The following is an 18,180-nucleotide window of genomic DNA, read 5'->3' on the forward strand; positions in this document are numbered from 1 at the left end:
CTGGAACACAGCCTCTCAGACTCTCAGTTTTCTTTTTTTTTTTTTTTATGATGGTTGCACAGTATCATGAGTGTGTTTAATGCTCCTGAATGGCAATATTAAAAAGGCTTAAATTGTATTATTATAAACTTAAAACACAAAATGTACAAGGCTATAAATAATATGAAAGACAAAACAATAAAAACTGTAACACAAACAATGACCAGAGACGGAAAGTAAAGTTTGGATGAAGGAGCTGGTTGATGATGTATATTGGAAGGGATGGTGACTGCAGACCCATCTGCCCTTGGGGGTGGTGATTCCTGAAATGGCTCTGGGTCTCCTACAGGTGCAGTTCAACCTGCAAGGGCACTGGTTCCAGACCTGACCCAGAGTGTCCTGCAGGAGCCGGAGCAGGTTCCCCCGCAGCAGTGGTGAATCCACATGGCTGAGAATTCTTAAGTGGGAAGGATATCCTAAAAGGATAGTGTGTCTTGGTTCTTATGCAGAGAATAAATATGTATAAGCATGCATGGAACAGCATTCTCTAGGTCACTCTGTTCTTTCCCTGGAATGCTGAATGAAGGTTGCTTTTCCAGGAGATTAAAAGTGATTCACCTAAAGCCCTGATATCTCTGTATTTGACAGGGAGTGTTGAGCTGAGGATTCAGGCAGCTCTGCCTACTTAGGGACCTCAGGAATTTCAGGAACTATAAAAGGACAGCTTCGTAGCTGCCCGTGGTGGAAGCTATGCAAAAGTACCTTCAGTAATGATTAACCACAGAGTCTGAATTGATGCCAGATAAAGGAAAATGAAAAGGACACCTATATGACGCTTCTGCATGAGTTTCTACTCTGAACATGGTTCTTCACTGGTTTCTACTTCTGAAAGTGATTCAGAAAATGTTTCTTTTTCTCCTTAGGTTCGAACCAGTGTCCTACCTGAACACAAGGATCCCCCACCAGAGGTTGGGGTAAGTGTTTCTTATGTTTCCAAAAGGCATACTTGTTACTTCTAAGCTAATCAGGGGGATATTTCTCTGGCCTGCTGCCTGGTAGCTGACAAGTAAAATGGAGTTAAATTAACTGGGTGTGACTATGCGAGGAGACATTGTCACATATTTGCTGAATTGCATGGACTTCATTCCATTTCTCCTGAAAATCATCATGATGTGAATTCATCTTTAGGTCAGGTGGCTAGAGATAAGTCTAGAAATTGCCCTGCAGGAAACTGAGATGCCATCGAAACCAACATTCCTGGACCAACAGGAGGCTGGGAAATTGAAGATGTGAGCTCTACCTCTCCAGCAAGGAGACAGAGAACTAACTGGCCAAGGGACTGTGATGTTTCTGCTCCCTGTGGCTTCAACACCGTTGAGTTTAGTCATTTAGTCATGTCCAACATTTTGCAACCCCATGGACTGCAGCACTCCAGGCTTCCCTGTCCTTCACTATCTTCCAGAGTTTGCTCAAACTCATGTTCATTGAGTCGGTGATGCCATCAAACCATCTCATCTTGTGCTGTCCCCTTCTCCTCCTGCCCTTGTTCTTTCCCAGCATCAGGGTCTTTTCCAGTGAGTCAGTTCTTTGCATCAGGTGGCCAAAGTATTGGAGTTTCAGCTTCAGCATCAGTCCTTCCAATGAATAGTCAGGGTGGATTTTCTTTAGGATTAACTGGTTTGATCTCCTTGAGTGCAGGTCAGAGAGAAACTGCCACCAAAGTATGGCCCAGTGTTGGGAGATCCAGCTAAGGTTTTCCTGCTGCATCAGAACAATCGCCTCTCCAGCTTTTAAGAAGTTGGGAGAATAAGAGGTTAATAGGTGATTTTGCTTAGACAAGGTGGTGGAAGCTCTTGAAAAGATAGCCCAGGAAGCTTGTCCCTGGGATCTGGAATTCAGAAAGGAGGAAGAAGTCCAGAAATAAGTTGACTGAAAAAGTTGGCTTAAAGCTCAACATTCAGAAAACTAAGATCATGGCATCTGGTCCCATCACTTCATGGGAAATAAATTGGGAAACAGTGGAAACAGTGTCAGACTTTACTTTTCTGGGCTCCAAAATCACTGCAGATGGTGACTGCAGCCATGAAATTAAAAGATGCTTACTCCTTGGAAAAAAAGTTATGACCAACATAGACAGTATATTGAAAAGCAGAGACATTACTTTGCCAACAAAGGCCCATCTAGTCAAGGCTATATTTTTCCAGTAGTCATGTATGGATGGGAGAGTTGGACTGTGAAGAAGGCTGAGCGCCGAAGAATTGATGCTTTTGAACTGTGGTGTTGGAGAAGACTCTTGCGAGTCCCTTGGACTGCAAGGAGATCCAACCAGTCCATTCTGAAGGAGATCAGCCCTGGGATTTCTTTGGAAGGAATGATGCTAAAGCTGAAACTCCAGTACTTTGGCCACCTCATGCGAAAAGCTGACTCATTGGAAAAGACTCTGATGCTGGGAGGGATTGAGGGCAGGAGGAGAAGGGGACGCCAGAGGATGAGATGGCTGGATGGCATCACTGACTCGATGGACTTGAGTCTGGGTGAACTCCTGGAGTTTGTGATGGACAGGGAGGCCTGGCGTGCTGCAATTCATGGGGTGCAAAGAGTCGGACACGACTGAGCGACTGAACTGAACTGAACTGAAGAGACCCTGTGGCTGAGCCAACTGAAAGGCGTATTTGAAATTCCCTGAAGTCCTACATGCAATTAGCAGCCTTCTTCCGGTGGATGTGGGGAGCCCTGTACTAGGTAGCGTTCACTTCCTCATTGGCCACAGCTGCCATTCCAACTGGCCAAAGGGAGCCATCCAGAAAGCATGAACTGGCTGAGAAGTTAGTCAGCCTCCTCTGCATCTGTTAGCAAATGCGAAGAAAAATGATGCTTCATGCTCGCTCATGCTGAACGCTGACTTCAAGTTTCTTCCTGGGGCAGGTTGAATAACTCCGATTCAAGTGCATTTTCATGCTTTGTTTCCTGCCTGTCCCTTTAGCCTCTTTTACTGTTCTTACTTCCACCACCAATCTCACTGCCAAGACTACAAGGACTTCTTTACTTTTCCCCAAGGGACCAGCAAGTCCTTCCAGCCTCAGGCTTCCCTCCCAGCAGGCCCCTTGCAGTCTCCCTGCCCAGCTGCAGCTCCCTACTGGTGCTGTCTCCCATTCCAAGATTTTGGTTTGCCATCTTGTATTTGTTTAGACCACCAGAATACAAAGGGAGGAGGGTATGTCCAAAGATAATCACATAATATGATAAGAATCTAGTACATTTTCCGACACATCAGATATCAGTGAAATGGCAGTTATATTGCTGAACTATATCTCAAGCATGATAAGCATGAGCCATTTTGATATTTGGCAAAACTAATACAATTTTGTAAAGTTTAAAAATAAAATAAAATCAAAACTCAAAAAAAAAAAAAAAAAGAATAAGTCAGCATGCTTAGGGGGCTTCCTTAGTGGTTCAGATGGTAAAGAATCTGTTTGCAATTCAGGAGACCCAAGTTCAATTCCTGCATCAAGAAGATTCCTTGGAGAAGAGAATGGCAGCCCACTCCAGGATTATTGCCTGGAGAATTGCATGGACAGAGGAGCCTGGTGGGCTACAGTCCATGGGGTTGCAAAGAGTCAGACATGGCCGAGCAACTAACACTTTAAAGCATGCCTTGGCTTTCTAACATTCTCAAAATACATGGTGTTCTGATAGGGAAGAATTGCCACACCTTGAGAAATTATGAAGGACCACTGGTTAATATACATCTCATCACTCCTCACAACGTTTTTTTGGATACTGAGAAAATTCTTGAGGGTTTCAGTTCTTGGTCAGCGTGTCAAGAACTCTAGCCACTAAGTACTCCTATTTTAAAAATGAGCTAACCATTTTATTATAAATCTTTCAAATATGTTCCACACGTTTCTTTGCATTCTTCAGCAGCACCTATTAGAGGCACCCACACCTTTGTTGATGACTTAGTTAAGCGGATACCAATTTGTGCTGTGAAAACTTTTCAGGTGTATTCATAATAAAGATGTAATTTTATAATATATATGACTTCACCCTAAAGTGCTTTTTAATGTTTTTTGTAGACTCTTCATCACATTGTAATAGATTTCCTCTCAGTTTTTTTTTTCTTTCTGATGTATTTTTTCAGCCCAAATATTTCATGTATGCTCTATCCCTCCCTGTGGGGTTGGAGACTATGCAACAAGGTCTGTTAGGGTTGAGAGTGAAGAAAAAATACTTGTACAAAGGTATGAAAAAAGCCCTGTCCTGTAAGTTATTTGTAGGAGATGTTATGTATCAGCCTTGCGATATCAACTTCAAGTTTTCAAAGACCTTTTACAACTTATACCACAGTTACTCTGTATAGTTTTATGAGAATAGGACAGAGTATAACGGACATGTCCATTTAACCTCAAAACCAGCACTGTCTAATAGAAATACAATGTGTGCTACATATATAATTTAAAATTTTCTAGTAGCCCATGCTTTTAAAAGTGTAAAAAGATACAGGTGAAATTAATTATAATATTTTATTTAACCCTGCTAAGTCACTTCAGTCGTGTCCAACTCTGTGCGTCCCCATAGATGGCGGCCCACCAGGCTCCCCCGTCCCTGGGATTCTCCAGGCAAGAACACTGGAGTGGGTTGCCATTTCCTTCTCCAATGCATGAAAGTGAAAAGTGAAAGTGAAGTCGCTCAGTCGAGTCCGACTCTTAGCGACCCCATGGACTGCAGCCTACCAGTCTCCTCCATCCATGGGATTTTCCAGGCAAGAGTACTGGAGTGGGGTGCCATTGCCTTCTCTTATTTAACCCTGTCTATGCACAAATATTATCATTTCAAAATGTAATCAATGTAAAAATCATTAATGATATATGTCACACTCTTTTCATATCTCATCTTATAACTCTGATGTGTATTTACATGTAGAACACATCGCACTTCACAATAGCCACAAACTAGTGCTCAAGCTGGATAATGAAGCTCTGGACAGCACTTGAAAAAATTTGGGAGGTTCACGCAAGTTGAAATATAAAGACAACCTATTACTTGGCATAAAGGCTTTGTGAGATGAACATAGGCGTTGGAGGTATGCATATAGAGGGAGTACTTCCGCCGGGTCCTGGTGTGATACCAGGGCACCAGACTGCTGAGGACCTGCTTCAGGGAAGTATGCAACCCTGCTGAGCACTGTGGATTCTGTGACTGAAGAGTCCTTGCTGGGACTGGTGGGAGGGACTGTTTATCTTTACACTCCCCATAGAGCAGGGCTAGGGATTGACACAGATGTCTTGCTTTCACCACCCTGCTTGACCTCACTCTCCAGCCAGGTGAATGATTAAAATCGTGCATCTAGTAACATAATAGTCATCTACTTTGGGTGCTTGCACAAGAATGATAATTTTGAGTGTTGCATCATCGTGAGCAGGCCAGAAAGGTCAGAGCCACACAGAGTGGGGACAGAGAGCCTGTCAGAAGGAAAGGGGATTGCCACCTGTCCTGGAAATTAGGCCCGCAGCGTGAGGCAGGATGAAAGAATTCTGGACTGAGGAGGAAGAAACCTGGATTCTAACTTGGCCTTTGCATATTAACTAGTTTTGTGATGGGGTGTAAGCCAGTTAACTCCTATGGGTCCCTGATTTTTATCTACAGGCGGGCCATGTCTCCACAAGTCTTAACTTTGTTTGATTTCTTTTCTTTTTTTTTTTTAAAGGTTTCTATTTATTTATTGCTTTTTTAGAATTATTATTTTTTTATTGCAGTATAGTTAATTTGCAACATTACATAAGTTTCAGGTGTTCAACATAGTGATTCACAATTTTTAAAGTTATACTTGATTTATAGTTATTATAAAATATTACCTATATTTCCTGTGCCATATAATATATCCTTGTAGCCTATTTATTTTATACATAGTAGTTTGTACCTCTTAATTTCCTACCCTTATTTCCTGGGCTCTGATAAACATTCCACATGATCTAATAAAAATTTGAGTTACAAGAAATCATAGCTGTTGTGTACTGAGCACTATGAACTGCAAGGGACCACACAACATTCATATCTCTCTTTCACTACGGTGTTGTTCAGTTGCTAAGTTGTATCCAGCTCTTTGCAACCCCATGGACTGCTGCCTGCCAGGCTTCCCTGTCCTTCACTATTTCCTGGAGTTTGCTTGAACTTATGTCCATTGAGTCATAATGCCATCCAACCGTCTCATCCTCTGCCGATCCCTTTTCTTCCTGCTCTCAATCTTTCCCAGCATCAGGGTCTTTTCCAATGAGTCAGCTCTTCACATCAGGTGGTCAAAGTATTGGAGCTTCAGCTGTAGCATCAGTCCTTCCAATGAATATTCAGGGTTGATTTCCTTTAGGATTAACTGGTTGATCTCCTTGCAGTCCAAGTGACTCTAAAGAGTCTGCTCCAGCACCATAGTTTGAAAGCATCAGTTCTTCAGTACTCAGCCTTCTTTATGGTCCAACTCTCACATCTACATGACTACTAGAAAAACCATAGCTTTGACTACACAGACCTTTGTCGGTAAAGTGATGATTCTGCTTTTTAACACTAGGTTTGTCATAGAAAAGCTAGGTTTGTCATAGCTTTTCTTCCAAGGAGCAAGTGTCTTTTAATTGGCTGCAATCACCGTCTGCATTGATTTTGGAGCCCAAGAAAATAAAATCTGCCACTGTTTCCATTCTTTCCCTATCTATTTGCCAAAAAGTGATGGGACCAGATGCCATGATCTTAGTTTTTTGAATGTTGAGTTTTAAGCTAGCTTTTTCACTCTCTTCTTTCACCTTCATCAAGAGTTTCTTTAGTTCCTCTTCACTTTCCCCCATTTGGCAGAAAAACTTATTTTTCACTAGAGTTTATTTCAAGTTATGTTTTGCCTGAATCTAACTTTTATTTTTAAACACGTGTTTTCCTTTTTTATAACTGGAATTTCTCTCAGACATTTTTTAATACTCTGCCTTTTCCAAAAATACTTAAAGTGGACTTATGTTTAAGTCATCTGACTTCTGGGCATATTTTCCTTAAGCACTATATAATCTAATATTTATGCAGTGGTTTCTATTTTCCCAGTAATGTACTAAGTGCTTTGCCTAGATTACTTTAATTCTTTTAACAGTAACTATGAGAAAGAACTATTATCATATACAACTGTTTCATATAGAAACTAAGGTCTAATGTGGTGGAATAAATTGTACAATTCCTAGGTTTGTGAGAGAAAAGACAGACCTACAGAGCTCTTCAATGCCCGTCAGTGGACAACTAGCCTGGGGGCTTGGAGAAATGATTTATTTGCCCAGATTTTAATTTTTGGATATAATCCTGAATTTAGAATAGTGCTTCAGACCTCCAATTCTAGTGTCACTATTTTTTTTTTCCCCCTAATATTGGAGCTTCTACTTTAAAACCTTTAGGCTAAGAATTTTAGAAACAACATTGAAGGAGAAATAAAAATGTTCCCTAAGTTACACGTGGAATATAAAAAATGTGTTAAAAATAATTTTATTAAATTATATGATTATGATTAAAATGGCAGTAAGATAAAGTAACTGTATTAAGTTTTTCTTTCGCATTAGCACTGTGTGCTATTTTTCCTCCAGGGGAATTCAAGTTTCAGAAATAGAGAAGACTATTTTCTCTAATTCATTCTTTTACCAAGAGTCCAGTGAATATTCGTGTAAACGAATGATATGTTTTCCACCTTCTGAGGTGTGGAAGGTCATAATCTTATTAGAAGCAGACACATAAAAACCCGCTAGAAGGTAAATATATGGGCAAATCCATTGTTCAGTGTTGCAATGTGAAATTATGCACTGTCTGTAAATTGGGGGATTTTATTAATTCCTTTTATTTTATGTTTTATTTTTCATTGAAGGATAACTGCTTTACGATGTTGTATTGGTTTCTGCCGTACGAAAACATGGATCAGCCATAAGTATACATACATCCCTTCATTCTTGAGCTTCCCTCTCACTGTCCTGCATCCCACCCCTCTAGGTAGTCATAGTGCATTTTTGCAACATGAAGTCCTAATGTATAGTTATTTTTAGAATAAAATTTAAAAAATTTAGAATATATAACACTTCCTCTGGTTTGACATGGTTTCATAATATCACTGGGCTTCCCAGGTGGCTCATTGGTAAAGAATTCGCCTGTCAAGGCAGGAGACGTGGATTTGACCCCTGGGTTGGGAAGATCCCCTGAAGGAAATGGCAACTCCACTCCAGTACTCTTGCCTGGGAAATTCCATGGACAGAGGAGCCTGGCAGGCTGCAGTCCATGGGGTTGCAAAGAGTTGGACGTGACTTACCGACTGAGCACGCGTAATACCTAAGGTGATTTGTGCTGGCTTGTATGATTTCTGTAAGCTCTCTCTCAAAGGATAATATCCTTTGATGTTAATCATGGCACTGACAGTTGTGATGGAAAGGACTGACTCACGAGCATCCTTTTTTGGCACACTGCAAGCTCTCGCAGCGCAGCAATGGGCGTAGCATACAATCCCTATGTTCTGAACCATGGACTGCGCTAGAAGATGGGTGAGCTAGGCGCCTGCTTCCTCAGTAGCTCTGGGTCTGTGGGCAGGAGAGACATCAGTGGCTTGTGGTCACAGACTACTTGCAGCTGTGTCTCTTGGTGTGTCTGTAGAGCATTTCTGAAAATAGCCCCTCCACCTGTTCCTTCCTACATTCCCGTCTGGGACATCTGCCACTTTTATTGCTGAAAAGACCACAATAACATGCATGGCATGTGCAGTTTGTTTTCGTAATTCTAAAACCATCTATACCTTCAAAATCTCAAAAGGCAAAGGGAGGAAATAACTTGAATTTTGGGGACACTGACATTTCCACTGAGTTAAGCATTTTCTTCGAGTGAGGATAATGAGTGAGGGGTGGAATTTAAATTAAAACCCCTAATTACCAGCAAAAGAGTAAGTGAGACATGTCTTTAAAGTACTTAAATGCTAAAGGAAATTCACTAACATAGTACACAATCTGCAAACTAAAAAATTGTTTTAATTTCCTGCAGTTCAGTGAACTATGTGCTCAGTCACCCAGTTACATCCGACTCTTTCTGGCCCCGTGGACTGTAAGCCCGCCAGGTTCCTCTGTCCATGGGATTTTTCCCTGCAAGAACACTGGAGTGGGTTGCCATTTCCTACTCCAGGGTGTCTTCCCGACCCAGGGATAGAACCTGCATCTCTCGCGTCTCCTGCGTTGGTCAGCAGATTCTTTACCACTAAATAGTTTGTAAATATCTGCAGGAGGCTTTCTTCTATGTATCATAGAATAACTTACTTGAAATATAGTGTGTATGCCATCCGTCATTCATTTATTGTCACTCACTATCACACACCTAATGTTCAGCAGTGTTTTATCAGAAAGCAAAACTCATCAGGGAACTTCAAATCTCAAGTTTTATTTTGAGGGGAGGGCAAAATAGGCAATTAAACACATAATATTTAAGTAACAATAGAAACGATACATCAGGATAAGGAATAGAGACTGGCAGTGTCTGGGAGGGAGCCCTTTTACACAGAAACAGCCTAGTAGGCCTCTGCTGAGGTGGTGTAAATGCTTTTGTTCAGCTGGGAATCTCCTCGACTAGCTTGGCCCCTTACTGAAAAGTCGCCCTAAATTTCCTGAAGCTTTGTTCATACAGCTCATAGACTTCTTTTCTGCCTGGATTCACTCTTGTCATTCATGTCATCAGAGCTTGTTTCCATAAATCTTCTGTTTTCACATAACATTCTTCATCTGATAATTTAGTCTTCTGCGATTCTGGATTTGGGACTTGTCTAAACCATCTCTTTGAGTTTCATGTGAATCAGTTGGGTTTATCATTACTAACATACCGATATCTCCAACTTGACAACCAAGTTGTATTTCAAATTTTTGCCTTTATGACTTTTGAACCAGTTCTTCTAAGTTAGAGCTTTGAAAAGAGAAGACAAATTTTGACCTGAAGCTTTTCTCCCCTATGGCCAGTGATCTCTGTGTAGGCGCAGCCTTTTATGTATGGAATAATCGCACACTTTCCTCTGAAAAGACCCAGTTGACTTAAACCCGGCTTCTCATTTTAGGGCAGGCTGGCAACAGACTTATGAAGAGAGAATGTTCTGAAAGATGTAGTGTGGGCTTCTTGTAAAGTATTGGAATGTGTTAGGCAGCAATGGTATGGGTAATAATATGGGTTTGATATTTTCATGTTTACATCTTGACCTTGAAAGGAGAATGAAAAATCCTATATATGGTATACCATAATATTCTGACTTTTAAATCACAAGCAGCCAGGAATATTAAAAAGAGATGAAAGGTTTTTATCCTAGAAAAGAAAAACCAATTTAGTGTTTTATTCTTCATATTATGAGTCAGAGAATGTAGAAGGTAGATATATTCATAGATAGCCAATACCCGGTATGATAGATTTAAAAAACAATTTTAGAAAATGTAACTAAATAAGTACCATTTTTTTTTTCTTTTGCATGTTGGAATGAAATTGTCCCATGATAGTGTAGAAATAACAAAGGAAACAAATAACTTTTAAACATTGCTGTGATGGGGGAGAAATATAGCATTTCTATTTATAGCTTGTACTGAGTCCCACATAAAAATAGCTTCAACTAACAGATTTGCTCATATCTGGAATACAAAGTTAGTGCTGCCCATGCCTTGAGGAATTCTAATAAGAACAAGCACAGCATTGGTAAACATTGAACATTTGTCATCTTTTCTTTTATACGAGTTTTCTTAGGTGGAGTTTGTTTGTGGAAAAGTCCTGGCTTCTCTGTTGGCTGTATTGTTATTTTCCAGGCTCTTCATCTCTGTTTTTAGTGAGAAGGATGAACTCACACCCCCTTCAATCTCACCCCGTGAAGTAGATTTATGTTACTGACGGTTGTACTTCAGTCAGTGGAATATTTGTTGGGCTAATAGAGTTAACATTTCATTCTTCTAAAGACTAATTTTGTGTGATTGTCATGATACAAAATATTAAGGATCTTGGAAGTTAATAGTAACCATTCTGTCTTATTTGCAGCGAAGTTTCCTGGGCTCTGCCAGTTTTAAAGTCGGGGAGCTACTGAAGTCCAAGGAGCAAGTGCTGGCTCTGAGCCTGAGGTAGGTCTCAATGCTATTGAGGTTAACAGCCCATCGTATTTATGGAATGCTGGTTGGGTGTGAGAAGTGGCAGTTCTTGCAGGTGTTTAGATGTCAGCTCTCAGATGGCTTCTGTTCTCCACTGCAGTAAGTTAACGGGAAACAGCAATTATTCAAGTTCATATTTAAGTTTGTGTTTCAGACAGTCAAAGGTTATCAGTTCTTGTAGGGGGGAAAAATGATATTATTAACAAACTAGTGGTGGCTAGAGGGGAAGGGGTGGTGGTGGGCGGATGAACGAGGTGAAGAATATTAAGCAGTACAAACTACCAGTTATATACTATATAAGCCATAGGGGTATAATATACAGCATATGGATACAGTCAGTATTATAATAGCTTTGTATGGTGCTTAATCTATAAAAATATTAAATCACTATGTTGTACCCTTGAAGCCAATATAATATTGTAAGCAGCCCTTCTTCAGTATAAGATAAAAAATAAAGTGATGAAACTTGACATGAAACTTCAAAAAATGATGAAATTTCAAAAAAATAAGGGGAGGAAACTCTTTGAAAGTAAGAAAGTAAATAGAAATGATGGGCATGTTATTAAATACTATTTCCAAATTATGTTTTAAATCAGGTGGGTTTCTTGGTTTGAAATATGTTTGTTAGAGGCAACTGGCAGATTTATGATAATAAAGAGTAAGCCGATTATTCTTTTTTGAGCTTATTTTGTTGCTGTACAATTAAATATAAAACGTAAGTTAAAGCAGATTCATATAGCAACACACAACAGGTTTAGATATGATTTTGGGGGATGATCACAATGGTGGCTTGGATGGTAAATGGTGACTCAGATGGTAGAAAGCCCAGGTGGCAATGCAGGAGACCTGGGTTCCATCCCTGGGTTGGGAAAATCCCTTGGAGGAGGGCATGGCAACCCACTCCAGTATTCTTGCCTGGAGAATCCCCAAGGACAGGGGAGCCTGGCAGGCTGCAGTCCATGGGGTTGCAGAGTCAGACATGACTGAGTGACTAAGCACAACACGGTACAATTTCAGAAGACGATACAACAATCTTTAGGAAGTTGCTCAGTGTTTCAATACTGAGAAGAGTATTAAATAATCATTTTTCTTAACTTCCTTATAAGTTAGAAAAAAATAGTGTGCCATTTTCCAATTGTATAATAACTTTAAAATTATGTATGCTTGGAGAATACTACCTTACAATATTTATACAGTATATATAAAAATAAAAATTATATAGAGCACTGTTTGTAAATCTTGGATGATTTACATAAGGGAACAGGCAATGTGTCTTAAGTGTGTTTGCCCTCTGCCCAGCCCCTGAGGATTCATTATAACCAATTTATTTCAGTGTAGATGCCACGGTTTATGGTGGAATCTGTACTGCTGGCTGTCTGCTTTCTGATTTTTCCTGATCCTTACAGATTTGCATTTTGACTTAAGAGATGATTTAAAATAATTTAAAGCAATTCACAGTCTTACAGAAAAATAAGTTTTGATGGCTTCTACAGAGGCTGGCGTATTCTCTTTGGCTTCCTTTTGGCTGTTGTTTTTTTTGTATTTTATTGAGGAAGGCATTTAAAGATCTTTGTAGTTTTGTGATGCTATTCCCGATAGAATTTTGCCGTGGTTATTTTCCATAGGAAGTGTGTAAGCGCCAGCTAAAACGTCTATCTATCATTGTCACTGATATTCTAGAAGATGTCTATTATCCATCTAGCATGGCAGTTAGATTGGACCTGAGTGCCCCTGATTCAGGATATGAGATGTCAGACACTGAGCTTGCTGAGAACCACCAGCAGGTCACACGTTTTCTGTGTATGCTACCTGATACTTTATTCCTCACCTTGCTGAACACTCCGCAGTGTTGACTGTATCATAACTGTTGTTAATATCAGCAGCCCACCGCACAATGTTTAGATACTGGCCTTGGGAAAGATATCAGGAGCCAAGAAATCTTTAGTGGAAGGAAAATACCTAAACACACGCAATTAGAGGAAGACTAGGAACAGGTAGATCTAGCTTAAGGTATTACACTTAGGTTAAAAAAAGTAATATAACTCTAGATTTACAGGAAATCAAGACCCTTTTGATTTTAAACTCCGGATTCTTATTTATTTGATTTTGATTGTATAAAAGGAAGCCAAATTGAGCAACGAAACATTGCATTTTCTAGAAAAAATAAATTTTGAAATGGCTAGGTTACTTTTTTTTTTTTCCCCATTTTGCGTTTTGCCAAATTTGTGGATTTCCTTGCCTGTGAACAACACACATTATGCACTTATTATAACCTGTTGATTTCTGGTTAAAATAACCTGTTTTCTGGTTAAAAATAACCTGTTTTTACATCTGTTGTAATTTATCTTCTTTCCACTAACTTGGCAACCTCTGAGGTACTGAGTCAGAAAAGTGTTAGATCAGGGATGCACACGTGCTTAGGTGCTAAGTCGCTTCAGTCACGTCTCACTCTTGGCGACCCTGTGGACTGTAGCTGGCCAAGCTAGGGGATTCTTCAGGCAAGAAGACTGGAGTGGATTGCCATGCCTCCCTCTAGGGGATCTTCCTGATCCAGGGATTGGACGCACGTCTCTTGCATCTCCTGCAGTGGCAGGCAAGTTCTTTACCACCAGGGCCACTTCATCAAGGATAAGAAGCGTTGTTTTTTTTGATTATTGGTTTTGTTTGTAATGCTTTTATACTAATATCTCCCTTTCATTCCTTCTATTTTTCAGTCATTGCTTTTAAAGCAATAGAATTCTCAGATTTCTGTAAAAAAACTTCATAGAAATAAGGGTATACTTGTCGGCACCATCCTTGGATGGCGAATATCCCTAGAATCTGTCTAGTTTTTTTGTAGTCACTGTCTCTTTGGGTTGCTTCATTTCAGATAATTCAGATTTAAAGCTCCCAAAGTCGTTTCTTGGAGTTTAATAGTTTAATGTGGCCACTGCTTCCTATGTGCTGAGAACTGGGATTTTTGAGTTTGAGGTGAAATTTTTTTTTTCCACAGAAAAGTTAAAGGGCAAAAAGTGTGTGCCTTATTTATAGACTTAAATCAAATGTCAGGAAAAATGACAGTGCATTTTTGAAATTGTAGACTAAAACCTGTTTGCTTATATTGGGGAGAATGAGACATTATGTGTCTTATACTCTGATGAGTATATTAGAGATGTTGTTTCATTGACCCTTAGCAAATTAGCCTATGATGTTATGATTTTTTGTCATTTTATATACTAAGAAACTGAGGTATAGAAAAAGTTAAGTACTTTTCATAAAGTTACAATGCTGTTACATTACAAAGCCAATGCGTGAAACCACATATTTCTGTCTGCAAAGCCTGTGTGCTTTTTTTTTTTAATGTTTTTTTGGAATTTTTCTTTCTTTCTTTTTTTTTTGATGTGGACCATTTGTTACAATATTGCTTCTGCTTTAAAGTTTTGGTTTTTTGGCCTCCAGACAGGTGGGATCCTAGCTCCCCACCACTGACCGAACCCACATCCCTTGCATTGGAAGGCAAAGTCTTAACCACTAGATTGCCAGGGAAGCCCAAACCTGTGCTCTTAGTTACCCATTTTTTGTCTCCTTTGAGAGAAAACTGAGATCTAGTTAAAACATGTCGCACATTACATGACTTAGTAATGGCAGAACAAAGCGAGGACACAGGTCAAGGACCTCTTGTTCAAGGTGTCTTCCATGTTGATTTCACCACTCATTTTATAACAAATGAAGACCTGATGAGTCCCGGTGGCCGTGGAGAACTCAGGAATGTTAGCCATAATGGAGTAAGCAAGCATCAGCCTGCTAGGTTAAGGATAAGTAGAGACTGAGGGAAATGTGGGCAATCTCTTCTCACCCCAGAACCATGACCCTGTACCTGGTTTACTGACCGAGCACTTAACAATTACTTGCTCTGCTAACCTAACCTGAATCTCTTGGAATTGTAACAAACCAAAATTTAGAACAATGACTTAACAACAGAACGGAGAAGCAGATCTTTCTCTGGCAATGAAGCTAGAGGTCAAAGGAAAAATTATGTTGCTCATAAAGTAGACAATCACAAAAGCAGAAAAAGTAGGGGAGGATAAAAATTTTTTCCTAGGAAATCCTTCTCAGAAGAAGTGAGACAGATAAGAAGTATTGGCTTAGCCAAAAAGTTCATTCAGGTTCCTGTAAGTTGTCACCAAAAACCTGAATGAACTTTTTGGCCAACCCAATAATTTGATCTTGTCTGACCTTTGCTGCCCATCTCTATGCAGTTCAGATTTCATTCAGTTCTTGCTCATTGACCAAGCATTTATCATGAATTGTTCATATGCCAACTATAGTGATAGGTTCTTAACAGATTTTTAAAAATAGCAACAGAGTTCATATTTTGTAGTTGATACTAATAAGAATGATGACAAAAAATCCCATTATTCATTGAGCATCTACTAGCATGCAAGGGATGTGTTGGGTGCTTCTCCTACACTTTTTAATGTAATTTCTGCAATATTATCATCCCAGTTTTATAGCAGCTTGTCTAAGATTCCACAGCTGCTGATGGTAGGATTAGAATTCAGTTGGGTCTGACTCCAGAGCTTCCTCTGCTTTGGTTTTCCTGCCTGATAGGAAACAAATGATCCCATAGAATCTTTACCCTGTTCTCTACTTTATACTCTATCTTTTGGAAAATTTTAGGGCCCTCAATTATTTTTTCTTAATACTTTAATCTTAAAATTCAGTTTTAAATGCCTGTGTCATAGTAGAGGTTCAAACATATTTTGCTGGGATTTTGATTCATGATGGTGACTTTCTTATATTTTTATGGATGCTAAATATGAACCTGGTGCCATTTATTTCCAAGTTGGAGACACTTAAATTAGTGAACATTATGCAACCTAAGTATTAGAGTATATTTGAGACATGTAACTTCCAGAGTAATAGTGAGTGATGGATGTAATTTGCTTGAAAAGCTGAAAGCCTTACTTGGAATTCACATTTATTTCAGTGTAGGTCACATTGTCTTGTCATGGGAAACTTTCAGCTCATCTTAACAACTGGTATGTTATTTCTTTTGTAATCTTTCACATATAGTCCCCGCAAATTAAGAAAACATTTATGTAATTTTATCATGGTGGATGTGAGAAAATATTCTTGAATACAGAAGTATAAGTGTTTACCCATAAAAAGAGAATTTATGTTTCCTTTTTCATTTATTACTTCTTCCACATATACGGTAGCACTGCCATGTAACATACAACATAAGACTTCAATGATCCTGCGTAGATATATGGTGTTATGTTTTATAATGTACAGTTTTTGGTAGGGGCTATGAAAGAAACAGATAATAAACTTCTACTGTATTTAATTTTTTCTTATTTTATGTAACATTTTTATGTATATATTCATGCAAATACTTCATAGATTGTATGGATAGATATGTTTATATTATTGTAGGACTTTTACTTTCTCACAAACCTTTACTATTTATTTTACATTGTCAAATGCACATGTTTAGAGATGGTAAGATACAAATTATGGAGTCTTTAAAGGTTTGTTATACTTTTTGGTGTTTTGCTTAATTTAGCCTCCTCACACACATACAGTACATACACATACTTCAGCTTTGTTTCTAAAAATGGAACAATAGCAAAAAAAAGCCCACATATTTTAAACTGAACCTCCCAAAGATGTGCTCTTAATTTAAGAGCAGGAAGCAATATTAAGGAGAGCTTCCTTTGGCTGTAACATACAGTTTTCCACACAAGCATATGCAGAGTGATAAAAAAAAAGTAATTGTCACTGGCATCATGCATGTTGGGAGCCAGGGCATGTTCAATAGGCTGTAGGGCAGTGGGTCAGAATCAGTCTGTTACTATGATGCATGAATGCATCTGAACTTCCATAGTAACCTGAGACCAACCTTGGCCATATATTGACAATAGAGTTTTAACTGATAAATTTATTTTTCGTTTGAAATAAAATTAAACTTTCTTTATGGGTTTCCTACTACTACTCTTTTTCTACATGCAAATAATGCTTACTTTAGGCACCATATGCAGTCTTTAAAATTGTATGTGTGATGAATACTTTCATAACAACATCTTTCCTTATCACCATTTACTTGGACTTCAGAGATGATTTATAAATCATATAGAAGCATCTTAACAATCACGTATATTTTGAAGATGTTTTATTCTCTTTTAAAAATCACTTCTAGTTAGCTTTTCTAGCTACCAGAAAGTAGAATTACTGCAAAAAATTCTTCTGGTTTCACCACACTAACTTTTATGCATGTCTAAAACATTCTCTATATTAAAAAAGGCAATGATCATTGATTGGTGGCCAGAAAGCCTGCTTTGAGAGACAATAGCATATCAGTGATTATTTTACTAAAGAGATTATTTACTAAAATTATGAAAGGCACCGATGGAAAAGTTTGAGGATAAGAATAGCATGTAAAAGTTAACTTGATGCGCTTGCCTCGAATTTTCTAAAAATGCGCATCCTAACCCCTGAAAGCAATGCATAAGAACACTGCATTTTTTCCCTTTGGGAGTGAGCAAGCAAGAAAACATGCACATCAGTAGCAAATGCACACTCATGTTTGATTCAGATGCACCTTTATGTGGAATGCCTCGAATCATTGAAATGTTTTATTCACCATGATTTTCACATGATTCAGAATGAAGACCTGAAGCTCCTCTAAGACGCTGACTCGAACCTCATAGATCTGTGTGTGATTTGCTCAGTCGCTTCAGTCATGTCCAACTCTGTGAGACCCCATAGACTGTAGCCTGCCAGGCTCCTCTGTCCATGGGATTCTCCAGGCAAGAATACTGGAGTGGGTTGCCATTTCCCCCTCCAGGAGATCTTCCCAATCCAGGAATCAAACCTGCATTTCTAGAATCTCCTGCATTGCAGGTAGATTCTTGACTACTAGTCCCACCTGGGAATAGGAAGATATAACTAACACTATTTGAAATTTATGATGGATTAAGCATTTCAAATGTCTTAGCGTATTGAATCTTCTGATAACCTTGCTTGAAAGGTGATATTATTCCTGTTTTACAAGCAAACGGAATAACAG

The 18,180-nt window shown here is 39.0% G+C and overlaps 1 protein-coding gene across 9 annotated transcripts in view; it reads left to right on the top strand.

The window, feature by feature from the left end:
* INPP4B (inositol polyphosphate-4-phosphatase type II B) overlaps nucleotides 1-18,180 on the top strand; it is an 855,034-nt gene that overhangs the window by 563,678 nt on the left and 273,176 nt on the right. For 8 of the 9 annotated variants that reach the window (XM_055550389.1, XM_055550387.1, XM_055550386.1 and 5 more), the window contains 2 exons: nucleotides 903-953; nucleotides 11,023-11,102. In XM_055550389.1, coding sequence (XP_055406364.1) covers nucleotides 903-953; nucleotides 11,023-11,102 — 131 coding nt within the window. Of the gene's footprint in view, nucleotides 1-902; nucleotides 954-10,148; nucleotides 10,690-11,022; nucleotides 11,103-18,180 lie in introns of those variants that run through there. The other variant, XM_055550392.1, reaches the window with a different exon arrangement.

The sequence above is a fragment of the Bubalus kerabau genome, chromosome 16 (assembly GCF_029407905.1).
Source record: "Bubalus kerabau isolate K-KA32 ecotype Philippines breed swamp buffalo chromosome 16, PCC_UOA_SB_1v2, whole genome shotgun sequence".
Classification (NCBI taxonomy): domain Eukaryota; kingdom Metazoa; phylum Chordata; class Mammalia; order Artiodactyla; family Bovidae; genus Bubalus; species Bubalus kerabau.